Below are 25171 nucleotides of genomic sequence, written 5' to 3'. Positions count from 1 at the left end.
TAATTTGCGATAATTTTATTTTCCATTAAATCGCTTGTTTGTTGTTGTTTGCTTGTCATGTTGAAATTTCTGCAACCGATGAGAAAATAACGAAGATGTATCATGAATGAAGCTGTTTTAAAAGCTGAATATTCAACATTATTAAATTATAAAAAATAAATTAGAATTAAAAAATTTGTGGTTCGAGACCACTACCGCGTAGGACTCCACCGCTCGAGAAAAATGGCTAAATTAATGCATTTTTTTTTTCTTTAATACAACAAATATTCCCCTTCCACGATAATGTTTAATACAAGAACATTCTGCGTCACACACAGCACAAGTAGGAGTTGATAGAAATATGTGATTGGGGGCAAACAATAACATTGATATAAAGTCAAAAGAGTCAACCGTAGCCACTAAAACCCACTGTTTTACTCGTTTTATTTCCCAATCCACACTACCTGCTCTGCCGGGGAATTCATTTCAGGCAGAAGGAGTGGGAGGATTTTAATCAACAGCTTGAGAGGCATCCGCCTGTAAAAGTCGCAGTGACACCAGCTATAAACTAATGACCTACACACAGTATTAGAAACCTCCGCAAAGAATTTCATTATCAGGAGCAACACAACACCAGTTGACTATGTGCTGGTGATTGAAATGCAGTCTCTGAATGAATTTTTCGGGGGGGGGGGGGGGGGGGGGGGGGGGATTTTTGACACAACTTGTTGAAGAGTGACAGAGAGTTGAGCACTGCATAAACCCTTGAAATTAGTATTGGTAGATCCCATGACCTGTAACATGCAAAGAAAAAAGTAATAGGCCAAAACCACAGGGCTAAAATACACATACGTAACAAATTTAGCATAGTACTAATATTACGATTGAGAATATTGTTCTTGTGGGTGGGTGCTGCGCAGGACAATTGAGTGGTGATGTTATGTCTCATGCACGAGCCTCTCATTGTCACTCTAATGTGGCCGCGGTAAGGTGTTTGCAATGCTCTCCCAATATTTTTAGTGACTGACAGAGACAGAATGTTTGCTGACATCGCCCCTACCCTCACCCCAAGAGGTAGATGGCGGGAGCTTGGCTTCTTGGGATATTCTGCAAAACGCCTGAGTCAAAACATTTCAAAGGGAAGAGGCCTTTGACATTTTCTATTGAATATAATGTAAAATTGGTGTAACAGTTTTATATGACAAAGCACAGTAATTACAGAAATTTGAAAAATTGGTTCAAGGTTCCTGAAATTTTGAGGAGTTTAAATTATGGCTGCGAATCCACAACCGTTACAAACGGATCGAGTCGGGTCCTACTCTCCGATAACGAAAATCTGTGTTTTCCAAAAACAAGTGCGAGGAAACCCTTTATTTTCAAATTGAACATGCAAATCCGCGGGTGCCAAACAACGGCTGAAGGTTACTTGAGACATTACCTGTATATGCATTTCAAATTATGAAAGTGTTTGTCAGGTGTCTGAGGGTGGCTTTTGTCAAAAATAACCCTTGAACGTTTCTGATCAAAGCGGCCGCTGTTGGCAATATCATATCTCAACAGCTCTTGACGGGCTCCCAGGCTCAATTTTACCGATACCGATGTACTATGGAGTAGGGTAACTGTGAAAACTGTGAAAAACACATATGTATGCGTGATTAATGAGTTGACAAGTCATATCTGTAATAGTAATAATTACTTGTTCTATATGTTTCCCTGTGAGTAGATATTATTAGCTAGATATTATTTTTCCTCATGACTACAAATCTAAAACCTGTGAGGGCTTCTCAATACACCTCTCCCTTCTATGACTATGAAGCTTCACTACACATGAATTTGTGGCTGTGAACAAATCTTGTCTGTGGATTGCCTCACGTGCATATGAATAAAAATATGGTAATATGAATGACATCCCATCAGGCTACCGGCAGGTTCACAGGAAAAGTAATTTAAGCTCGATTCCTCCACCCGTGTTTGCGGTTAGAAATTGTTAATCATAAATACTTCTTTTTGGCAGTTATCTTATGCCATACAATAATAAAAAGTGTGAGTACCCCTGCTTGACATCAACAGTATAAGCAGTCCAGAAATTGTAGTTAGTATATATCTGGATTTGATTTTGACTGGTTATATTGTGTCAGAAGAAAATACGAACAGAAGAATTTTGAGGACTGTGGGATGATCAGCTGGCGTGAAAACAGGACAACTCTATTCTTATCTGGACTGCGGGAACTCCAAACTCAAGTATTTACCTCATATGACAAGAGAAAAGCAAATTACCCGCATGGCGCGGCATGACAATCAGCCGATTTTCTCGACTGCAGTCTCCAGACACGCTGACGGTCCATTTCCATTGAAGGTCTTTTATGACAAAGCGACAAAACCCAAAGGAGCTTTGCTATGGAGAGGTCTTTCATCATCAATAGAATATTAGCCCACATAAAGGTAAATGACAGGCGGATTGTATTTTCTCTGCCGAAGGGCCTGTAAAGTGCACAGAGGTTAATTGTCAGATCCAAGGGTAGATTTGCATCAATGCTTGCAGAGAGAAAAGGTTTATTCCATGCGATGGATCGGTATCTTCTCACTGTTTTCCCCCGCTCTGATTAATCTTAATGAATTATGCAAATAACCTTTATCTCAAATGATTTAGCGATGTTTCTGTATTGTTTTATTAATGCACTTTTGAATTACTCTGTATAATCATCAAGCCTTTCCCGCCGCCTGTTTGTAATTCATCGCCGGCTCTTTATTAAATCCGCAGCGGTCTCGGGTGGCTCACATGCAGGAATGAGAAATTAGTCATTACTGTAATTTAATGATTTCTAACCAAACAAGCTGGATCACTAAACACCCCCCCCCCCCCCCCCCCATACACACACGCACAAAAACACACACACTCCTCCCCTTCAGTGCCGTCCGGTGGGCTGGATTTGTGAGAACGAGCGTTCAAACAATTGTTTTGCCTAATTAATTATGTTTGATATTAGGGATCTTTCTGCAGTGAATGTTCATGTTTCAATTACAGACAGGAAGTGAAAGTGGTGCTTTGATGGAGGTGATACGCGATTAATTTGTGGTTCAAATGTGCTTTGGCAAAAAAAGTCTTGCTTTTTGGGGAATTTAGATACAGCTAGGCTGTCATGAAACATATATACTGGATGGTGGATGGATGAATGAGGCGGTCGCCATAGCAACTTGACTGGCGATCGTGTTGGAAGTGCAGACCTCAGCAATGACTCAAGTATTGTGGTGGCTGATAAGAGTGCCTACATGCTTTAATTAGAATCATTCGCTATCTGTGATATGGAAATGACATGAGGATAATGCGGATAGAATACTGGTCTGCTTTTGATGTCATCTAATCCACTAATCAACACAATCCACTCAGCCATGCAGTGAGATATAAATTCTATCCATCCGTCTGTTCGTCCGTCCGTCCGCCCGCCCGCCCGCCCACCTATCCATCCATCCATCCATCCATCCATCCATCCATCCATCATCCATCCATCCATCCATCCATCCATCCATCCATCCATCCATCCATCATCCTTTATTTCAACAATTCATCCATGCATTTTGTTCAGTAGTCATCTGACCACCAAGACCTTCCATAAATATTTTTCACAAGACATGTCCATCCAGCTGTCTAATCAACATCCCACCCATAGATCAACCCCAACTCTGTCATCCATCTGGCCTCTAATAGAATGATCTTCATGCTCCTATCCATCATCCTTCCATCCACCAAGAAACCACCTATTAATTTACCACCAATGAATCGATTCCTTCCTGCAACCCCCATTTACTGTAATAAGTAGAATCAAACTATCCCTACTTCCAATGTGTAACCAACTGTAATCTACACCTTTCCCACAATTTCATTGATCCACTAATCCATTCATAGTTTCCTCTCATTCGTTTTGTCATCTGTTGAATCTGTCCATCAGTTCACCAATCTTTATTCCAGCCATCCACTGAGCCGTTGTTCAATAATTTCATTCATCAATAAAAATAGACATTATTTTTTAACTGGTTAGTCCACATATCTTTTCCTGCTCCATTCATCCATTTCTATATTGTAGTCAAACCTCCTCCCAAATTTCACACAAATTCACCCTCTCATCCATTTCTGCATCCATCCTTTCAGCCTTTATTGTAATCCATCCAATGTGCATTTGTCTTTCTTGTGCGCCACCTCTTCAGGTAGTCATCCCCTTAGCATGTCCATTAATCAACAATATTTTTCATGTTTTCACCCATCCATCAATTTATGCATTATTAAACCACATGAAAAAAAATCCTTCCACCAACTCATCCATAAATACATCCATCTGGCATTTTACCGCTATACACCATCGATCCTACTAGTCTACATGTCACACGCATTGATAGATTCACTTATTCATCCATCATCTGCCCCTGTTGTTCTTTGCCTCCAAGCTGACACTTTTATTGTCTCTGGACAGGCAACTTTTGATGATTGTGAGACGAAGTACCCGGGGGGGAAATCATTCGGTCCAAAACAACAAAGACGAAAATTCTCTTTGTAGACAACGGGATATATTATTTCAACTACGGCTCAAAACAAACAAAGGCTCATAAGATGAAGAAGACTTGTTGGAAACTATTCAAATGGGATATGGGGTGTTTCAGGGTGAGAGATAATTATCACGTCTCTCTCAATGATTTCAGATGGATTCCTTGCTTTTTGGATTTATCAGAATCAGACACTTTTTCTTCTGTGCCGACCTATTTATACTTCAATAAAATCCTTTGCGCAACCTCCGAAAAGTGCTCGAAATTCCAAATCCAACCAGACTGCAACTTCCATTAGGTTAGATTTATTGAGATAATACTGACATTTGTAATCCATTGTGGTTGTCTGGCTTTGAAAACAACATTTAAACATTTTGGCAAAACTCCACCAGTGTTTTTATCATAGCACGGCCACCCTTCTTACATGAAAAGTCTTTGCACAAATGACTTGGTAGCCTAACAACTCGATGAAACATAATGTAGCTTCTTCATAAGGCTAAAAGGAATGAAAATGCTTATTTCACTTGATCTTCAACACAAATATGCATTGAGCGTCTCGGGATCGCTATGCGGTGAGAAAAAACACAAAGGTATCACGTCACATTTTTCTTCTTTTGTTCTTTTTTTTTTTTCCGTTATGATAAACCACAGTTTTTCAGCTAATAAATATCTTCATGTTGGAGTCCTCTGGTCCATGGGAGTCCAACTATAATACAAAGAGATGTTTGGCGGGGACGCGAGTTACTGATGACGCTAAAGTTGGGAATCGTTTTCGGATGCGCAGTCTTAAATGAAGCCCCATTTCTTTTTCCTTTTTTCAGGGAGTGTCCGTCCGTGACCAAAGTTCCTATTGGTCTCCCGTTTCCAACAATCCAATGGAAAAAAATGATATCCGAGTGTCCTACTGTGAAATAAACGACACCTGGCCCCAAACAGGCAACTATCGTGTGACCTAGAAAGAGAGTGAAAGCAGAGTTAGAAAGCAGTGCTCATAAACAACAGTCCATAAAACGTACAATAAAGTGCGTCTCTACACCATCAATCATATGTGAAAGTGAACGCCGCCTCCTTCAAATGGGGGCGGCTAGTATCGATTGTGTTACGCTTTTTCTTTTCTGTTTCGCTCCACCAACAACACTTAACCCGAAGGCAATCATTTTGAAATCACATGAAAATGAATATACACATGCATGCGCGACACACACACTTTAATGTGTGAGTACTTTGCCATTTAAGTAGGACGAATGAAGCCTGTGAATAATAAAATTTCCTACACTTGTATGTGGATAGAATTAACCCCGAGCCATGTTGCCAAGGATAAATATTTTGCCACGACTGAATTGTGCTGAAAGTTTGGGGAAGACAGTTCTCCACTTTAAAATAATAATGACGAATGCAGAATACACACACGCTGGGAAACAAATTCAAACATTATTTTCCCCTAATTACGGTATAAGTCAGTAAAGGTCTGATCATCGGCTCAGTAAAAGATTATACTGAGCGATTATCCTATCGTGTGGGATGCGTTCAGTGTCATTTTCCCTCAGGGAGCTGATCAGAAAAGATTGTGGCCGACAATCATCAGCATTAAACGCGTCTTTTACTTAAGATGGAAAATCACTATTTGTGTTGTCAACACAGAGCTCGGCACAGCTCCGCGGTTGTGACGTGGAACTGACCTACTGTTTGGTGAAACTTTACCCATACTTTTATTTGGTCCTCGAGGCAATAGCCAGTGGGCATAATAAGCCTTCATGAAGTGCAAACATCTGATGAAGTTACAAATCATCAATGGCTTTAATCTCTATCTCTATTTTCCATAACATTTTCCAATAGCCCGCTTTCACTAATACTTTTTTCAAAAATTGAGAAAGTGCTAAGTAACATTTTTAAGGGCACTTGAAAAAGCTTCCATGTTTTATTCATATTTTTTCCTCTCATGAAAAGAATATGACCTGGCCCTAAAATAACCCAAAGGCCCAAAGGCAATCAGTTTGCAATCATAGGAAAGAAAAAATATCCATTTGGCATTTGACTAGATTGGAATAGAGCGATACCATAGAACATGTGATCTTGTCTTTTTTTTTTTTTTTTTCGGGGGAAAAAATTTTGATTCAATGTCTTGTGCATTATTGAGTTTACTAGTAAAGGACAGTTCTTAAAAATAAAATGAGGCAAACTTAATAAATGCTGTATTTAGCATTGAAAGAACTTAGAAATGATCATTAAACTTTTTTTCTCCGTCCACATTAGACAGAACAAGCAAAAAAAGATTCACAATTTAGCATTGCTCAGCTATTTATGGTAAATTGTACTTAATTTATAAAGTGCTTTTACACTTATAAGCTGTTCAAAGCGCTTTACATGGACTACTTATTTAACGACTGATGACGCAGCATCAGGGGCTACAAGGAGTTCAGTTACTATTGCTTAAGGATATTTCCACATTGCTCACCACGGCTGGAGATCGATCCCGCAACCCCTGAGTTGTTAGAGGACCACTCAGGCTGATATGAAATTTGCCTTCTTCCGGTTGGCACTAAATGGCATTGGCAAATCCCCTGGATTTCACAAATGTACAAACCCTAGAATTTGTCTAACAGGAGTTCAAAACAATATATATAATAATAATAAATAATATATGATGATATACAGTAGTGGTAAAATAAATTCGAATTTAATGAATGTGGCAAAACTGGTGTCTGCCAACTTACTGTTATTAATACTAAAATTTTTCAACTTTCCAGCAGGTGCTGATAAATGATGTGCACGTTTAGGACCTTTCCACTAGGATAAACATGCTGTCTTTGAGAAAGGTGGAAAAAAACTAAATCGTGTTTACGGGCATGTTGGGGTGAGGTTATTCACTTGTTGGACAAACATAGTTGGTCCCAAAAAACTGTTTTTTATACGGAACATTTTAATGCACCAAAATAACATTTCAATGATACGATGTTCAAATTTTAAGAGGACAAATCGTTCAAGGTAGGCAACATCAATGCACTGATCCCATCCCAAGAGTGAGACTTTCATCTGTGATGAAAGTCCGCAATTTTAAGACTGATTAAAAACATGTTTTTCTCCCTTCTATTTAGAAAACATTCATTAAAAGCTAAAAGTGTTCCAATAATTGTAGAAGGCACTACACATACTGTATATAACCTCCAGTACAGATATGAACCTCTGCTTCTTGCCATCGGTTTCATAATTTTGCTGCATTCAGAGTGCACACAAAAAACACCTGCCAAATGTGGGCCCTTTCCAAGGTGCGTTCTTCGCCATCTGGCAACTCGGGTTTTCTTTTGCTGTGTAAGGAGCCAGTTGGCAGCCAGAGACTGCAGACATAATGCAACAGTGTTTACCATCCATACATAAGCAAGGTGGATTAGGGATTCACGACAGTGTATCGCTTTAAACCCTTACATAACGTTACAGTACAATTTGACCAGTTTTGATATTTAATAGCATTTAAAAAAACAACTTTTTTTTCCAGTTTGAAATTTCACCTGCATACATTAAAGTGACGATATTTAAAATGTTCTTTTGCTGCAAAATTAGCCCAATCTACTAAAATGGATTGTACATAATGGTAAATCTGCTAGGGTATCAAACTGATTTTTATCACGGGCCACTTTATAGTTATAGTTTTTGTCAGAGGGCCGGAATGACAAAGTCAAAAAAATATTCAAGTTTGTCACACACTTTTGCTAGTTTTGAAATCAGAGGCCGGTAAATACTGTTCAAAAGAGAGATTGGGGAAAAAAAATGTGCTGTTTTATTTTTTTTCCCCTAAAACTTTTAAAAGTTGAAGAATACTTGCAAATGTGGCATTTTAGTCAGAAAACTGAAGTCAAATCAGCATTTCGTGGGCCACTTAAAATCATGTGGCGGGCCGGATCTGGACCCCAGGCCCTGAGTTTGACACCAGTGATGTAGAAAATGGTGAAGTGGTGAGCGTCTTGAGGTGTGGTGTGCATGCCATAAAAGTTTTGTGGTTTGTTTGTATGGGACAGTGGTAAACATTCAAAGGGGATCTTGACAAAAATAATTCATTTTAAAACCAGACAAGCTATGAATACATTTTGAAAAGCTCTGTAATTTATAAGATGATATGCGGTACTTATACGGAAATGTTTAATCCTCTGCCATGCATGAAGAAGGGAATGCATTACATTACAGCTATGCAATTCCTGCGGTGTAAATATTTATGGACATTACAGTAACAGGTGCTGCCCTTCCCAAGGCAATACATGTTTTGTCAAAGTGTGCTAACCCAAAGCAGAAGATGGGGATTGCTGTGTCGGGATGTGCCATCTCATTTTCACTTTGAGAACAGTGAGAAAAAAAAAAAAAAAAAAAGATTTTTTTTTTTTTTTCTTCAGCTGCACTTGCAGCAGAAGGCGGGAGACAGTGCAGGAATGATCAAGCACGATGGGCGTGTCTTGGATGTTGCTGTGAGCGTTATCGATGAGTAATCACCCAAAAGGGGATGGCTGAGAAGACGAAAGCTGCTGAGGGTTTGAAGCTGCTGCTTCGGAATCAAACAAAAGAAAGACTTGAGACTGGTGAATTTTCCAAGTTGGTGTCAAGCACCCAACTCAGCATAGGTTGCAAATGTAATGACACCCTGTACTTCAGTACAGTACGGATAAACAGTGTTGGGAATACAGTGATCCCCCTACTTCGCGGTTAATGGGGGATGTCAACCCCCCGCGAAGTCTGAAACCCGCGAAGTAGGGTATCAGTTCCTAGATTTCACCAAGACTCAGGTAAAAGAGTACGCACATTTATTTTAGCTCATGTATGGTGTATCATGTAGTATAGCCCCCCCCCCCCCCCCCCCTCAAAAAAAAAACGCTAGATAAAATGAATGCAGTTCATTTGGTTGCCTTGAAATGGCGCTGGTGTATTGTTGGTAAGCAGATAAACTTTGTTTAAGTCATTATATTTGTACATTTTCATTTTACATTTCCAGGGATTTAGGCATTATTTACAAGTCCACGCAAACAGTAATTTTTATTTTGGGATAATTTTGAGCATGTATTTTTACTTAAGTTTAGTTTAAGGTCATTCCACGAGAAATGTAATGAGCGTAATGAGCTACATGTAGAATGCCAAATCCATATTTCCAGGTATTTTGATGAGAGTAATGTAAAATTAATGCAATAGTCGTGTAATGCCTTACATTTCAAATACAATAATAATATAATGTAGCTAATTACTTTTCCTTCGGAATCAATCAATCAATCAATCAAATTTTATTTATATAGCCCTAAATCACCGAAGTCTCAAAGGGCTTCACAGAATGAAAAGAGGTCTTACAGAGACATCTTTTCAGTATAGGGTACACAACAGCATCCCCTATCAAAGCTCCCAGGGCTTTGAATGACAATAAATAATGCAATGCAGTTTTGAAGTAACATGCCTAAAACTGCAGATAGACTACTGTATTAGTACTGATTCCACTCTTTCAGGAAAAAAAGTACAACATTCAAAATGTACGCTACCTAAGTGCAAACAACGTACCAGGAAGGTGTTCAGGAGGCATGCTAATAAGATGCCTGAGCCATCTCACCTGCACCCTCTCAATGCGGAGGGGTGACAGCTCCAGGATGAGCCCCAACCAGGTGATGCTGGTGCTGCAGGTGCCGCATTTACCATTGTCCATAGCTATAACGGAGAAGTGCCACCCCCCATGTAATAGAATTTCATGATAACTAGACCTATGAATATTTTTAAAACATACTGTTGGTCTTTAAGAACACATTCATTTGCAAGTTTGTGAAATTTACAATCATTGAATTTATTCCTTTGTAATGAAAATCTTACACACTTTCCCTTTATGAAACTGTTTTATTTGACTACCCCGTTAAATATCATCAGATTGTCTTATTGCCAATATGAGCCTTCAGGCAAAATTTTATAGGCTATAAAAAGAATCAGTGGTTTAAAAAAAACAACATTTTCCTAGCAATCCATCATGTAAATGTCACCTCCCAGCATGAACATACAAGATCCATTTGTGTTTAAACAGAGCCTGTCAGTAAAAAAAAAAAAAAAAAAAAAAAAATCACACGCTTGGAGGATAACAACTTGTGCCTGGGAGGTGAGCCTGTTCACATGGAAATAAAACACAGCTAACTTTCCACTGGAAAATGCTGTTCTCTTATACTGTCAGTTTAGAAAAAAAGAATCCATTTGTAAATCTTTCAAATGTTGATTAAGATCAAATCTCAAAGTTTTACTAAGTTTCCCAATATTTGGACGCATTGGACCACTTCTACATGTTGTCAATTCAATTTCCTATTTTATTATTACCATCACACATTTTTTGCCACTAGAAAGGCTTTGAGATCTACAGCAGTGATTCTGAAAATGTCTTCATGGTTCCTCTTGGAACTCTGAATGTAATGCTCAAAGTGTGCATGATGTTTGAACGATTTGTTTTCAGTTCACGTTTATTTGCATTTATTCTTTTTGAGCTGTTTTATAGCATTTATTTCGGGGACATTTGTATTTAACAAAAATATACAGTATATTTTAACTCATTCGATAGCAGCCCAGTTCAAATGAATCTTTGACATATCCATCCTTCCATCCATTTTCTATAGCCGCTTATCCTCACAAGGGTCACAGGCTTGCTGGTGCCTATCCCAGCTGGCTTCTGGCAGTAGGCTGGGGAACACTCTGAACAGGTTGCCAGCCAATTGCAGGGCTCTTTGACGTATATAACTGTCAATAAGAATTGAATTTGTTCATATTCAAACAGTGTAGTTACAGTGATGAATTTTTTCGACGTCGTACTTTGTGCAAAAAGTTTGAGGACCACTGAGATGCGTGAGCTGGTATTATGAGCGTTGAATCGGTTTTTGTTGCCATTGTTCAGTAACAACACATCCTGCAGTGTCAGAAGTACAGTGGGCCCCGGTTTACGAACTCCCCCTCTTACAAACTTTTCGACTTCCGGTGTCAGTCACGGAGTCATTCACGGAGATGCCGATATGCTATTGGTCGATTAAGGTACAGTCCCGGTCTCACTCACGGAGATGCGGATATACTATTGGCCGGCGTCACGTCAATCTCAGAAATGCCGATATGCTTGGCCGAACGCCTTCATCTAGCTCAGTGTTGCCCAACCTTTTGATCACCGCGTCACATTTAAAGCCTTGTGGGTGCTGTCCGCGGCTCAGTCATTGCCGTAAATTTAGACAGCGGACCGGGGGGGATCATTTCCCGCGGCACAACTGACAATATCTGTGTCGCTGGCACAATGCCGCGGCACGCCGCGGCACACAGCGGTTGAAAAACATGGATCTAGCTTGATGGCACAGCTGGTCAGTGTTGTGAAGATTTTGCAAACCTTATATGTTAGACGTGGCTGCTAAAATTGTTAGTGGCGGTATAGGAAGAAGTAAGAGGATGATGACAATAGAAACGAAGCAGGAGATAATACTAATAAAAAAAATACAAAGGAGGCGCACGCATAGTTAACCTTGCTCGTGAGTATGGCCGTAACCGCTCGGCAATCTTCTGAGGGCAAGACTTACCTTGCCAGGGTACGGACCTCGGTTGACAACAAAATGGAGAGGCTTCTTCTATTATGGATTAAAGAGAAGGAAATCGCCGGTGATATATTCTAGTTTGAGAAAAGTTTCCGTTTAAGAAAATAAATGAATACATTCTGCGGGTTGGTCTCTGCTCCCCTCCGCCTCCGCCCAGCTCAAGTCACATCGCCCCAAAGGTAAATGTCATTTTTCCTTTGTATATGTTATTTAATTTAACTGTACAGTAGATTATGTTCCTCATTTTTAATATGTGTATAAAGTCATGATGTTTTTACCTAAGGTTTTTGCACGCGTTGCTCGCATTCACTAATTATCATAGGTTTGGATTGCCCGTCATACGAGCAGTTCGAGTTACGAGCGTAGCCGCTGAACGGATTAAGTTCGTAACATGGGGGCCCACTGTACTTTGCGATCACAATCTTTTTTTCTGAGATAAAACCTGCAACTTTCAACACGAAAAGTCACCTAAGCTTAAGACACGCTTACGTGCAAGGCGTGAGAGCGTGCAACAAAAAGGGTCACCGGTTGCCTTCACTTCTTGTTATTATTGTGAGATGAAACCAGGCAGGTGTGACTGTGTCTGTGGCCACATTGTTGTTTTCCCCACACTATCATGAAAAGCAATCACTTGCAAATGCCCGCACCTGTCAAATGGGAAAAATTCAGAGTATCTTGGGGCTTCTGTGATTTGACTGACAGAAAGCAAGAAGTGGGAGATTGTCATCACTGACAGCAGGACTATGGACGGAGCAGAGTGCAAGCTACGGGAAGGAACAATTTGGTTAAACCAGATACGCAACTATGACGGATTTTGAAAAATAAATGCATATAATCACATCACTGTTGTCATGTTTCATGATATGTAAATGAACTATGTCGCAGTCAGTCAACTTATCTAGACACTGTAGTAATACATAATTTACTACAGTTTGCGTCAAGATAAAGAGTCTACCCACTGAATGAAATGAAACTGAGTTAGTTCTTTTTTTTTAATTATAGTCTTTGTGATTTGATAATTGCATTCTGCGACACTGCAATGTTGATTTGTATTTGATTTTGGCTAAAAAAAAAAAAAGACTCTCCTTTGTTCGGGTTGTATATTGAGCATTTTCCTTCACTTGCAGTTTGTAATCAGCAAAACCCCAAGTATTGGATGTCTCTACAAGATTACCGTTCTTTACTTATGTTTGGGGTTATGTCCTTCAAAATCAATAGGTTGCAGGAATGAGTGGAGTAATAATACTGGAGAGTTTTAGGATCAATTGAAAACTGACTACGAATAGGAGATATGAAGGAAATCAATATCAATAGAGTTCTTCATTCCAGCAGAGTAAAGGTGTGTCTTGAATTTGTTTTTTGTTTTTTAATTGCCTTTAATGTATTATTATCCATCCATCCATTTTCTAGAGCCGCTTATCCCCACAGGGGTCTCAAGCTTGCTGGCGCCTATCCAGCTGACTTTGGGCAGTAGGCGGGGGACACCCTGAACTGGTTGCCAGGCAATCGCAGGGCACGCAGAGACGAACAACCATTCACGCACACAATCCATTCAGTATGTCCAATTCACATGCCATGCACATTTTTGGAGTGTGGGAGGAAGCCGGAGTGTTCGAAGAGAACCCACGCAGGCCCAGGGAGAACATGCAAACTCCACACAGGAAGACCGGAGTGAGGTGGATTTAAACTGGGACCTTTGAACAGTGAGGCAGACGTGCTGATCACTGCGCCACCAACCCGCCTATTATTATTATTATTATTATTATTATTATTATTATTATTGGTGTTGTTGTTGTTAATATTATTATGATGTGTTTCGTTTTAAGGTGCCTTATGCTTAATAAACGACTATTAAGGAAACAGTTGTACATCGTCACGTTGAAGAGAAAATTTTTCATGTTAAAAATGTGGAAAGCTTCACAATACCAGGGTATGTACCTGTATTGTGTAGTTTGTATTATTGCGGGTTAGTCTGAAACATAACTCAAACATATTTTTCATAGTAAACAGGAGTTCATTGTATTTGTATCTGCATGGCTACAGGAGACGTCTTTAGAAAACAAAATTCGAACCAAAAGATTAGGAACTGCTCTTTGAACATTTGATGACCATTTATGACTGGTAATCACAAAAACAACCCTTGAAACTGTCAAGAGAATCTATTGAAATTATCACCAGAAAGGCGCAAACATGGAACATTAGCCGCAGCTTTAGCTGAGCTACACAAAATCAATGAAAATCGATAATGTTTTTGCATTCAATTTTTTATAGCATAAAATGTGCAGCACGCTCCTGAGTCATTGTGCTTGTGATGAGTTCTTCTTGGGCCACCTGGCTTGTCTCCGCCCGTGTTTCTGCTTCCCCCCCGTGGCAATGTGGGAGAGCCTGAATTATTAACCCGGCTAAAATAAAAGACTCTCCTTCGTCCGGGTTTCCTGCGGACATGAATAATGGACGAGGCGACTCGGCGACACGGCGTTTGGCGAGTCAAACACGGAGCAGGGCAGAGGTTTGGGGGGAGGGACCATGACGGATGGCTACCACCAGCACAGCCCTCAATCATCGTCCTAATTCCACTTCAAGTCAGCCTCGCACCCTCGAGCGCATTCTGATATGTGATAATTGCTTGCTCTGCTCAGGATCTTCACAAGTGCCGTGTGCTTCTACATGTCATTTAACACTGAAAACACCTCATGAAAGTTGGTATGTGTTAGGATTCAACCTTATTTTTACTTTTATTTTCTCCTATTATTGTACATAATCATCTCTCTCTCCCCATCCTGAAGGTCATGTTCTTCTTGATGGATATAGAGATTAGTGGGGGGGCAATGCTTAAGGCCTTCAGTGTAAAACCATCAGTACTATACAAGAATGCAACTTAGCGGAGCAGAACTCTTTCATGCGCAGTAAATCCTCTTGAGCAGTTTGTAAACAATATTTATCATATAACTTAGCAAAAGTGAATAAAGTAATTCGTAAATGTATTTTTGTTAGAAAATCGCCGCATGCATTTTGCTAGTCGAACTAGGCTTGCTCTGTCCAACCAACCAGATGATAGAAAAATGGCGACTTTATTTTGGGCCAGAAAGCTGACCTGTAAGGCAAATTAAACTTGTGATGGGTTTATCTCGTTTAAGTTCAATTGGCCATCTCTGCTGATTTTGATGGCCTTGGGCAAATTAGGTTGTCGTGGTAATACATAGTGGTTGACATTTGATCGGATAAAAGTCAGCATAGATTACTTGAGGCAGTGCAGCCAAAGTGAAATGCTAGGAAATGTAAAAAATACACTGTTGGAATAGATTAATGTCAATTGATAGAACAAATATTCAATATCCATTGTAATTTTTAGCGTCGTACCACTGCTGCTGTTTTACCATGTCGCAACTGAGGTCTGCTAAGCGTATAAATGAAACTCACCTTGGTGGTCTTCACTTTGTTGCCGGTACTGCAGCTCCATCCTTTAAAGTCCGGCAGCACTTTGCACTCTTCTCCGTCCATGCAGGGATGCATCTGGCACCACCACTTCTGTGCCACAATGGATGCTGTAAAGTATAGCAAAAATATACAGAAAATAATGAAAAAAATGAAGGAAGCATCGAAGGAAGAAAGACAATTCTGACTTCAAATCAAGAAAGAAAATTTTGACATTAAATCAAGATTTTTTTTTTTAACACATCCAAATTGTAACTGAAGATACATTTACTACTAAAAATAAAGCCTTTCAAATCTTATGAATGAAGAATACATGATTTTGTCTTGCAGTAATTTACTCACTTAAACACAATGTCAATTTTGGGCAAGTTTAATAAACCCAAAGTTGATACATCCATTCAGCCATCCATTTTCTAGAGCTGCTTATCCTCACAAGGGTTGGAGGCTTTCTGGTGCCTATTCCAGCTGGCTTTATGCAGTAGGGGCAGGACACCCTGAACTGGTTGCCAGCCAATTGCAGGGCACACAGAGAGGAACAACCATTCACACACCCAATCACACCTAAGGAGAATTCAGTAAGTCTAATTGACCTGCCATGCACGTTTTTGGAGTGTGGCGGGGGACCCCAACCCTAACCCTAAGCAAAAAGTCTTGCATATGGGTGGCGTTCATCATCTTTTTGTAATTTCCTGGCACATGATAGAATCGGTTGTAGTGGGGCGTTGTGAGTCATAGTGGGACAGAACGAAATGAGTCCTGGCCAATCTTGGCGTTAACCCTCATTTGCCTTAAAATTCAGGGTGTGCCATATGCATGCCAAGTTTATCATTGCAGAAGTAGCAATGTAGTCGCAGGTCAGTACTTGACATTGGCAAATGTTAATACATGTACAGTAAACTATAGGATTTTGCCTTGTGGATGATGCAATTGGCTGTGCATGTGACATGTGCAATTGGATACTACCTTACCTTCGTATTTGCCAAATAATCTATACAGGACAGCAGGGTGGCAGGCTGGTAAACATGTAACGGTTGTGGGTTCATCTCTTGCTCTGAAGTTTGCATGTTCTCCCTGTGCCTGGTACATTAGACACTCTAAATTGTCCTTAGGTTCGATTGTAAGTTGCTTTTGTGTGCCTTGCAACTGTTTGGCACCCTGTAGGTGTACCCCTCCTACTGCCCGAAGACAGCTGGGATAGGCTCCAGCATGCCCACGATGCCTCGTGAGGATAAGTGATTAAGAGAATGGATGAATGGATGGGTGGACAATTCAATCCATTTAACAAAGAATAATCACAGATCCATTCGTCCATGATTATAATTCATTCAATAATTTAGAGGGATTGTCCCACACTGTTGTGAAATTTGAGACAACCTTCAACCATGCGTCATTTACCCAGCCACCCCACACACACACAAATTAATAAAAGAAATATGATTACATCTACTCCACATATCTCCAAGTGCAGAATCCTTATGCCTGCACCTCCCTTTACTCCAGCGGAATCGTGTCTATGCCACCAGCACCACAAAATAAACCCCCTTTTACCACAGGGTGAGAGCCGCCGCATCCAACTGAACATTTACTGACATGTTGAACATGTTGAACTATTCTTGCACTGACACAAAAGCTAAATGATACCCTTTTTTTCCACCAAGCCCAGTCTACTGTGACCAAATTAGCGTCATGTCTACCAAAACAGGCTACTTTGTGTTGTATAGATTGCAACAGGTGAGTGCAGAACTTTGTGGTGCCTTTTACCATTTAATGCAATAATATTTCATTGTTATTTAACTGCTATTTCTTAGAAATCACTGCCAACGTCAGATGATACATTTTTAATTAATAAGTAATAATGTTCAGGGTAAATGCACTATAGACAATGTTAATTATGTCACCTCCATGAGGAGTGCAATCCTGGTGGGCATGTTAAGAACAGTGACAATAAAATCAAAGCTCACCTTTCTGTTTGAATTTAAAAACGGAACGTTTTTTCTCAGTAGCTTTCTTGGTAAACAAAACTATTTGAAAATAGTTTTGTTTACCAAGAAAGCAGAAAGCATGCAGAACCTCGTAAAAAAAAAAAAAAAATCACTTTTAGTAAAATGCCTAATTATTTGAAATGTGCAACAGGGGTTGTAAAGCAAATCAAAGCAACCCATGTTGGCTGTGAGCCTCTGAAGCTGTCAAAGGGCTTCGCAGAATGTCGAGACGAGTGTCAACATGGAGGAGGCTCCTGTCGGGGAAAACTTGCGTTATGGATTGATTCAGTTGCAACAGAGGCCTCAATTGACGTGATATTAAATGACCCGGTCTGGATGCTGTCTCCTCTGGTGAACTGTTCAGGCTTCAACAAGTGAGTGCCAAGTGAATCAACTGATTTGATCTCTAGTTATGGCCCGCGGCCCAAATAATCAAATCAAACTGCATCACTGCACCGCATTTATTTATTTTTTTTATCTTCTTCTAAATCTTACTTTTTCAGTCAGCGCGAGAAAAAAGAAGCTTGCTTTTACCATCCACACAAGACGGAGCAGCCCTCGTGGTTCCAGCCACTTGTCCCGGGAAACAGGAGCATTTGACAGTCTGTGACCGCTCCTCGATCTTGTTCTTGTTGCAGCAACGGTGTGCGGCGATGACCTCGCAGGTTCCCGCCTTCACGTGAACTGGAGGCACAGGAGCAACATTTGTTAGTGTGGTGGGTAGTCCATAGGTACCCACTGATGCCCGTTTTGCTGTGCGACGATCGAATGATAAAAAAACTTTTGAAACAATGGACTTTTTTTTACCCGTTGTTGTAATCATCAGCTGGCAAATGACAAATTCATCGATTTGCTGACTAATGGGGAAAATGCCTCATGCTTTTGCGGTCTGACTTAGCAGCGAGTAAGCAAGCTTGCAATGAGGCTAACTGGAAACAAATCAACAATGTGTTGGAGCATCTTTTCGACTTAATTTGTCCTCAAATGATTGCTGATCATGGCTGGGACCTCATTTGCTATGCGCTCCACAGTCATGCTTCATGAAGTGAAATGAATCTGACTATGCGTGTCACAGTCACAAATATAAAATACTTACCATCACATCAAATGTCCACCTTATATTTTGTTGCACGTTAGTTTGTCCCAAGTGCCCATAGAAAGAATTTGAATTTTGAAGTTTGCCACCATTAACATCCAGGTGGTACACACTCATTTTCGTGCATCACCATCATAGAGCTCAAAGACTTTCGCAGATGATACCTAAGACGTCCCTCTATTTGCGCTAGCCAGAGTTAACTCCTTAATGCGTGATCCTGGCACCTTGATACATATTTAAGAAAAATGAGACACTCCTTAATTTGGCGATTAGATATCACCTTTTGGACCATAAATTCCAGGTCGAAAAAGCTAGAAATTTTGAAAATAAGAAATGAGAGGAGCTCAACATCTGTAGGCAAAGCGGTGTCCGTGACAATCACTCTAATTGGCTCTTAGCCATGAAATGCTAGTACTGTATTTTTTAGACTATAAGCCGTGACTTTTTCATCATGATTTGAGCCCTGCGGCTTATAGTCCAGTGCGGCTTATGTGCTGGTTTTTCCCACCGGTCAAGCAAACGTGTGTTCAAGGAGTCAAAACAACTATGAAATAAAAATCAATGTGAATCAATGGCTGTACTCAAAAAGAGTTTTAAAATATATTATTAAAAAAAAAAAAGTCTAAATTGAATAAGATCTTGTATAAAAAAAAAAAGTTTGTAATGTGTAAATTTGATATGCGGAATACAGTATATATGATTGAATAAGTCTAAATTGAATAAGATCTTGTATAAAAGTTTGTGATGTGTAAATTTGATATACGGTATACAGTATATATGATTGAATTTATAAATTTATGATTGTATATATTATATATACTGTGCATAAAATTTATTTGCAGTGTGTTCACTAAAATAATCTGTCAATTAAACAACAGGAGACAGAATGCTATCTAAGTATTGATTTCAAGTTTGAACTGTTATTTAATTCTGCAGTATTCTGTTGGTAATATCCATCCATCCATTTTCTATAAATATAATGTTGGGACTAAATATGCAGGCATGTTCAGTCTGTTAAAGAGAGTTGCAGTTGGTAGACAATTAAAAAATATATCAAGAAAATTTAAGTTACATATACCAGCATATACCTTCGGTTTATAGTCCAGTGCATTTGAGATGTTGCAAAAGATGTCGTAGTAATAATAATCGTAGTGTGCAGCAATAGTGGCAGTAATTGCAATTGTAGAGGTAGTCCTAATAGTGTAAGTAATAATATCAATTGGATTAGTCGTCTTAGTAACAGTAGTAGAGATAGTTGTTGTCGGGGTATGTGTCCAGAAAACATTTTTACTTCTTTACTTTCACGTTATGCTGATGAGTTAACTCTTTTTCTTTTCTTTTATCCTAAGCATTATTGACAGTTTCTTTGCACACTTACGGTTGCACAGCGGTTTTACTTTCAGAAGGTGTCATGCTCACCTTCCAAAAGTGGGATTAGCGTTGACTTTGTTGTCATACGCTGTAGCGCATGCCTGCCTGAGCACCTCTGTTATCATATCACACTGAGACGCTGACCAAGCAGCAGCAGCGTTTGGACGGGAAAAAAAGAAACGACTGTAGTGCTCTTCTCCCACATGACTGTGCAAAGCTTTCATTGTTGAATACACAGAGCTTGCTCAGCGAGACCTCATGTATTATGCATGCACACCTGAGGAGTTCACACGGTGCACCACAAATACACGTCGAGGAAATGTTCAATACAATTGCACCATTGAGGAGCTATTTGTCTGTCGACAAACAGCTGCTTCTACTTTAATCTGGCGTTGTGGAGAGAGGGAAGGTCGAGCTGCGGAACCTTCGTGAACCCCCACGCCTCCCTTTTGGTATTAGGAGTCCTGAGAGGGCCTTGGAGTAATTTCTGAGTACAATCTTGCCTCCAACATCCAAACATCCCAGCTCGCTAAAATCCAGGTCAACCCCCATGCGGAGAAACCCGGTCCGGCCCCTCTTGGCATGATATCCTTGAGCACCAGCTACTCCGCTGACCCCGTACCCCTCCTGGAGGACGAGTGGGCATATTCCACCCTTTGAGATAATACAGCAAGACGTTAGATACACCTGCGCAATCTAATTAGATCCACAAGACTGCATGTGCTGTATTCACAACACGCCTACAGTGGAGCCCTTAGATGCAAGTTAAACATGTTCCGTGACCATGCTCCTAACATAAATGCTCTCAGTGCCTCAGTAAGCTGTAGTGATATTATTCATTCTTTGCAGAGGATAAATAATGTATGCCTGTGAGTATTGTTACAACATCTGTGTTGTGCTACCGTTCGAGAATGAATATTTCGTGTCTCAAGGGCGATTACATTCTTGTCGTTCATGCCCGCTATGCTAACATTGACAACTGTATCTTACCGGTTGGACTATTTGTTTATTTATTGACATAAAAATATTGAAACAGATGAGATGCACCCCTGTCAGAAATTATGCTACTATTATTCTACTTTACTGCCTTATCCACACCCACAAGAGCGTGACATAAGATATTGATCTGTTGACTCTACAAACTTTACTACAATCAACTGGTAACTGTACCAAAGTGAGCAAATAGATAGGAACACTCAAGGCCATGACAAGAATAAAGGTCACAGCAATTATACCTGCTCTTGCACAAGTTGCTAATCTAATTGAAAATGTGACAGAAACCTAAATCTAACACTGTGATACCATTGCTAATTGTTAGCTCGCCTATGTCTGAGAAGGACAAAATAAACACATAATTTGTCCTACATGGAGGCAAAACTTCATAAGCAAACTGACATGAATTACAAACTTAATATCTCGCAGTGGTTCTCAAAGCGGGGTTCGCAAACCCTTGGGGATCCGTGGCCTGACTGCCGGAGGTCCGTGAAAGAATTTGGGTTATTAACTCATCCACTGCCAGGTCATTTAAAAAAAAAATGCCGGAGGTCCGTGAAAGAATTTGGGTTATTAACTCATCCACTGCCAGGTCATTTAAAAAAAAAATCTTCTTTGATGTCTATAGCCGTCATTGGCAGTGAAAGCGTTAACTACCTGAAATAGTTAATTACCTTAGTTCTTTACTCATTCAATCCCTAAAACATCTTTTTACACTTTTCAAGTCCATACATTCAATCCCAGGTACTTTTTTTTTAAATTAATGGCTAAACGGCCATCTAAAAAAAGCTGGTGCTAAATAAATTAAGTAATCAATTACTTTAGATCATTACTAGCTTTAGTACCTAAAGTTGAACTTTATTTATTTAGTACAAGCCGTTTTTAGCCCCCTCTCCATCCAAAAAAAAAAAAAATAAATAAATATATATATATATATATATATATATATATATATATATATATATATATATATATATATACATAGACTCTGTAAAGGAATAGTGTGTAAGATTTAGTTATTCATTATGGCCAGCAGGATGTGCTGCAGGTGCTGCATTTACCTTTGTCCGTAGCTATAACAAACATGGCTGCCTCTGGAGAAGTGCCACCCCCCATGTAATATAATATAATGATAACTAGACCTACAGTATGATTATATTCAAAACATACTGGTGGTCATTAAGAAAAAAATCATTTGCAAGTTTTTGAAATTTACAATCACTTAATTTATTCTTTTTTAATGAAAAACGGTCAAAATCTTACACACTGTCCCTTGGAAAAAAAAACATAAAATCAGGTCTTTGGCATTGAATGAGTCATAATTTATATATAACAAATTTATTAACATATTTGTGTTGATTTAATTTGATTTTGTATGAAATTATGAAAGCATTCATGACTTCAATACGGCAATCACTTCAACCAGTTTAATACAATACACAATTCACAAATAGCCACAGCCATTTCAGCCAATGCTTGAAAAGAGCAGATCTTCACCCAGCCTCGGTTGCAAGTCATGGGCAGAGAAATTCGACTTGGGGGGACTGTCACAACCCTTCAAAATTCAGAAAGGCTTGCTCACAGATCTATTTTCAGAAACAGACGGCTCACAAAAGATTTACTTAGTTGTTTAATTTCACACTTGAGGGGTGGTTAGGAACTCCAGAGACCCAACAATTTCTATAGAAGCAATTAAAAAGTCAATTTTCCATAATACGTTCCCTGTGAAGTTTGCAGGAGTGTGGAACCTCACTCTATCATAGTGAATGCTTTTTCTAGTGCTTTGTTGACCTTAAGCTTTATATGGAGGCTCTGCAGTAACAAAGATAATTATACTTATAAATCAATGAAAATCGTGTTCTTTGGGCGATATTCAGATTCAGCCCGTTGAGTTGATGCCAAAACGCTAAACTTTGGTTTCATATGACCACAGCACTTTCTCTGAAACTCCGGAGTAAATTAAATGTTCACTGGCTAAGTGAAGGAGGGCCTGTCCGTGGAACTGCAAGATCTTAATTTATTACAGCGCAATGTGTTGTCAACTATTTTCTTGGTGGTGAGGTTGTTGTTGCCTTACGGTCAATATTAACAGAACAATCAAAATACTAATATAATCATATTTTTTTGTGGATTGATTGAACCTATAAGGACAAATTTGATAAAAAGAAACACAATCAGAAAAAAAGGTCAATATATTTGGTTACTACAATGTATATGTTTCTAAAAGAAAAGGAAGACGTTCATGTTAAAAGCTAATCATGTCATCATGTAAATGTACAACTGAATCATAAATAGTAAGACATAAAAGAAATATTTGCCATTAACGGAATATAAGGAATGGATGAATGATTTTGTGCTATTTCTCAGGTTTACAATTGTTTGATATCTTTGTAACATTGTATTTTTTTTTACCTCTTTAAACATAGTTATTCACACCTTCCCAGTTCTATTCCATAATTAATACATAAATGAACATCTTTTACTTAAAACACATTGGCTACATGTTTTTTCTTGTTTTTTTATTTTATAAAGACAACTTAATTCCTTAAGAATTTTTGAGACACAGCAAATATCATTAATATCGAGAATAAATCATTTCGGACCAAGTACGGAGCCTTGACGGACCCCATGAGTTATCTTCAACTGACTTAATTTCATATTATTGGACTGTGCAATCCTATCATCTAAATAACTTCTTAGCCATTTAAGTGCCAAACCTCTCATACCATATTTGAATATATTTTTTTCTAAATATATATATATATATATATATATATAGATATATATATATATATATATATATATATATATATATATATATATATATATATATATATATATATATATATAATGGTTATGAGTAGTAAATTCTTCATCCATGTTGCAATTTAATCTATCAATTTCAGAACTGCCATAGAAGTGTTCTTTTATTGTTCTTCAGGGATTGTTTTACAATCAATATATAAACCCAATGAAAAGAGTCTCTAAAGTTTTTCAGAACTTTGGTAGTAATGACACATCTGCAATTTATATATAATTTTTGTTCTCCATTCTTATATTAATATGAATAATGTTTGCTGTTTTTATTTTTGATGGAAAAATACCAGTCTTAAAGGACATTATGAACTTTTTTTCCCCCTGAAAAGTGGCTCCAAGATGTGCTGTGGCTTGACGCACACTTAAATGTGGTGCAAGATTTACCACTCGTGTCCTCAGCTAGCAAAGAATACAAGGTGCGTTTGATACAGGGTCAACATTTTTCAGCCATCGTTTACTTGACAAGTATGAAAAGAGCACCTGAATGTAGCGCAACTTATGGCAAACAAATATGCTTATTGAGAAACAATAGCGAATCACACTCTTGCTAGATTGCGAGACAAACAACACGGACCCTAAGAATTAGGGTTAAGGTCTAATAGTGTTCTCCTCATCTTTTATTAAGCTAAGGATGTGATTCCCATATCTTCCTATTCTGATTGTTTAATGAAGCAACTTGGACTGTCTGTCGGGCTTTTGTATCATTCTCGTGTCCTTGTTAATTCTTCTGTTGCTACTTCTGTGAGTATTTTCGAGTCTGTTTATGTTTTCACTTTGTTTGTTCCTCGAGTTATTTCTGAGCAATTTCTGTTGTTACTTTTAGTCGTTACGAGTCGACGTCATCGTTCTGTCGGTTCTGCCTCTCCTGACTTCTGTGGTATATTAGGACTTCAAACCGTACACGTTTTGCCGATGTCTCCTTTTGGTCTCCGTTTAGACCCACAGTATGTTTAGTTTTTGTTCCCCTGTATCTCTGTTCCACTCGCGTCTTATGTGCATCTTTTGTTGTTAAATTTGCATTCCTTTGTTACTATGAGTCCTGTCTCTGTTTCGGTCCAATAGTTAACTTTTATTTTTCAGTGTCATACACCACACAAACTACGCAGACAGTGCGCTTAATGTGGGAGTGACACTGACAATGACATTGAGAAAGACTTTTTAATGAAGGAAAGCGTGCGTACTAAACACTACATCCTGGTTCACAAATTCACAAATAAAATTATGTGCACCCCTGTTTGTATTCATTGCTTTCTAAGCATTTGTTTTTGTACCTCACCATGAAGGCTAAAAACTATCTGATAATGTATATTTTTTTTAACAATTTTTCAGAGGAGACTTAACTAGAACTGTGAAGATTTTCAATTAGGATCCTGATTTGAAAACAAGATTGCAGTGAATCT

At 38.9% G+C, this 25171-nt stretch overlaps 1 protein-coding gene across 3 annotated transcripts in view; it reads right to left on the bottom strand.

Annotated features, from left to right (window-relative positions):
• Nucleotides 1-4804: 4804 nt before the first annotated feature.
• Nucleotides 4805-25171, bottom strand: part of tafa3a (TAFA chemokine like family member 3a) — a 156429-nt gene continuing 136062 nt past the window's right edge. For all 3 annotated transcript variants that reach the window (XM_088422871.1, XM_088422869.1, XM_088422872.1), the window contains 3 exons: nucleotides 18029-18178; nucleotides 15498-15622; nucleotides 4805-5467 (listed from right to left, as the gene is read on the bottom strand). In XM_088422871.1, the coding sequence (XP_088278997.1) occupies nucleotides 5456-5467; nucleotides 15498-15622; nucleotides 18029-18178 (287 nt within the window). In that variant the 3' untranslated portion in view covers nucleotides 4805-5455. The remainder of the gene's footprint in view (nucleotides 5468-15497; nucleotides 15623-18028; nucleotides 18179-25171) is intronic.

This window comes from Hippichthys cyanospilos, chromosome 9 (assembly GCF_059441005.1).
Source record: "Hippichthys cyanospilos isolate Australia breed blue-spotted pipefish chromosome 9, RoL_Hcya_1.0, whole genome shotgun sequence".
Lineage (NCBI taxonomy): Eukaryota > Metazoa > Chordata > Actinopteri > Syngnathiformes > Syngnathidae > Hippichthys > Hippichthys cyanospilos.
The sequence above is the reverse complement of the archived record's forward strand: the minus strand, read 5'-3'. Positions and strand labels throughout refer to the sequence as shown.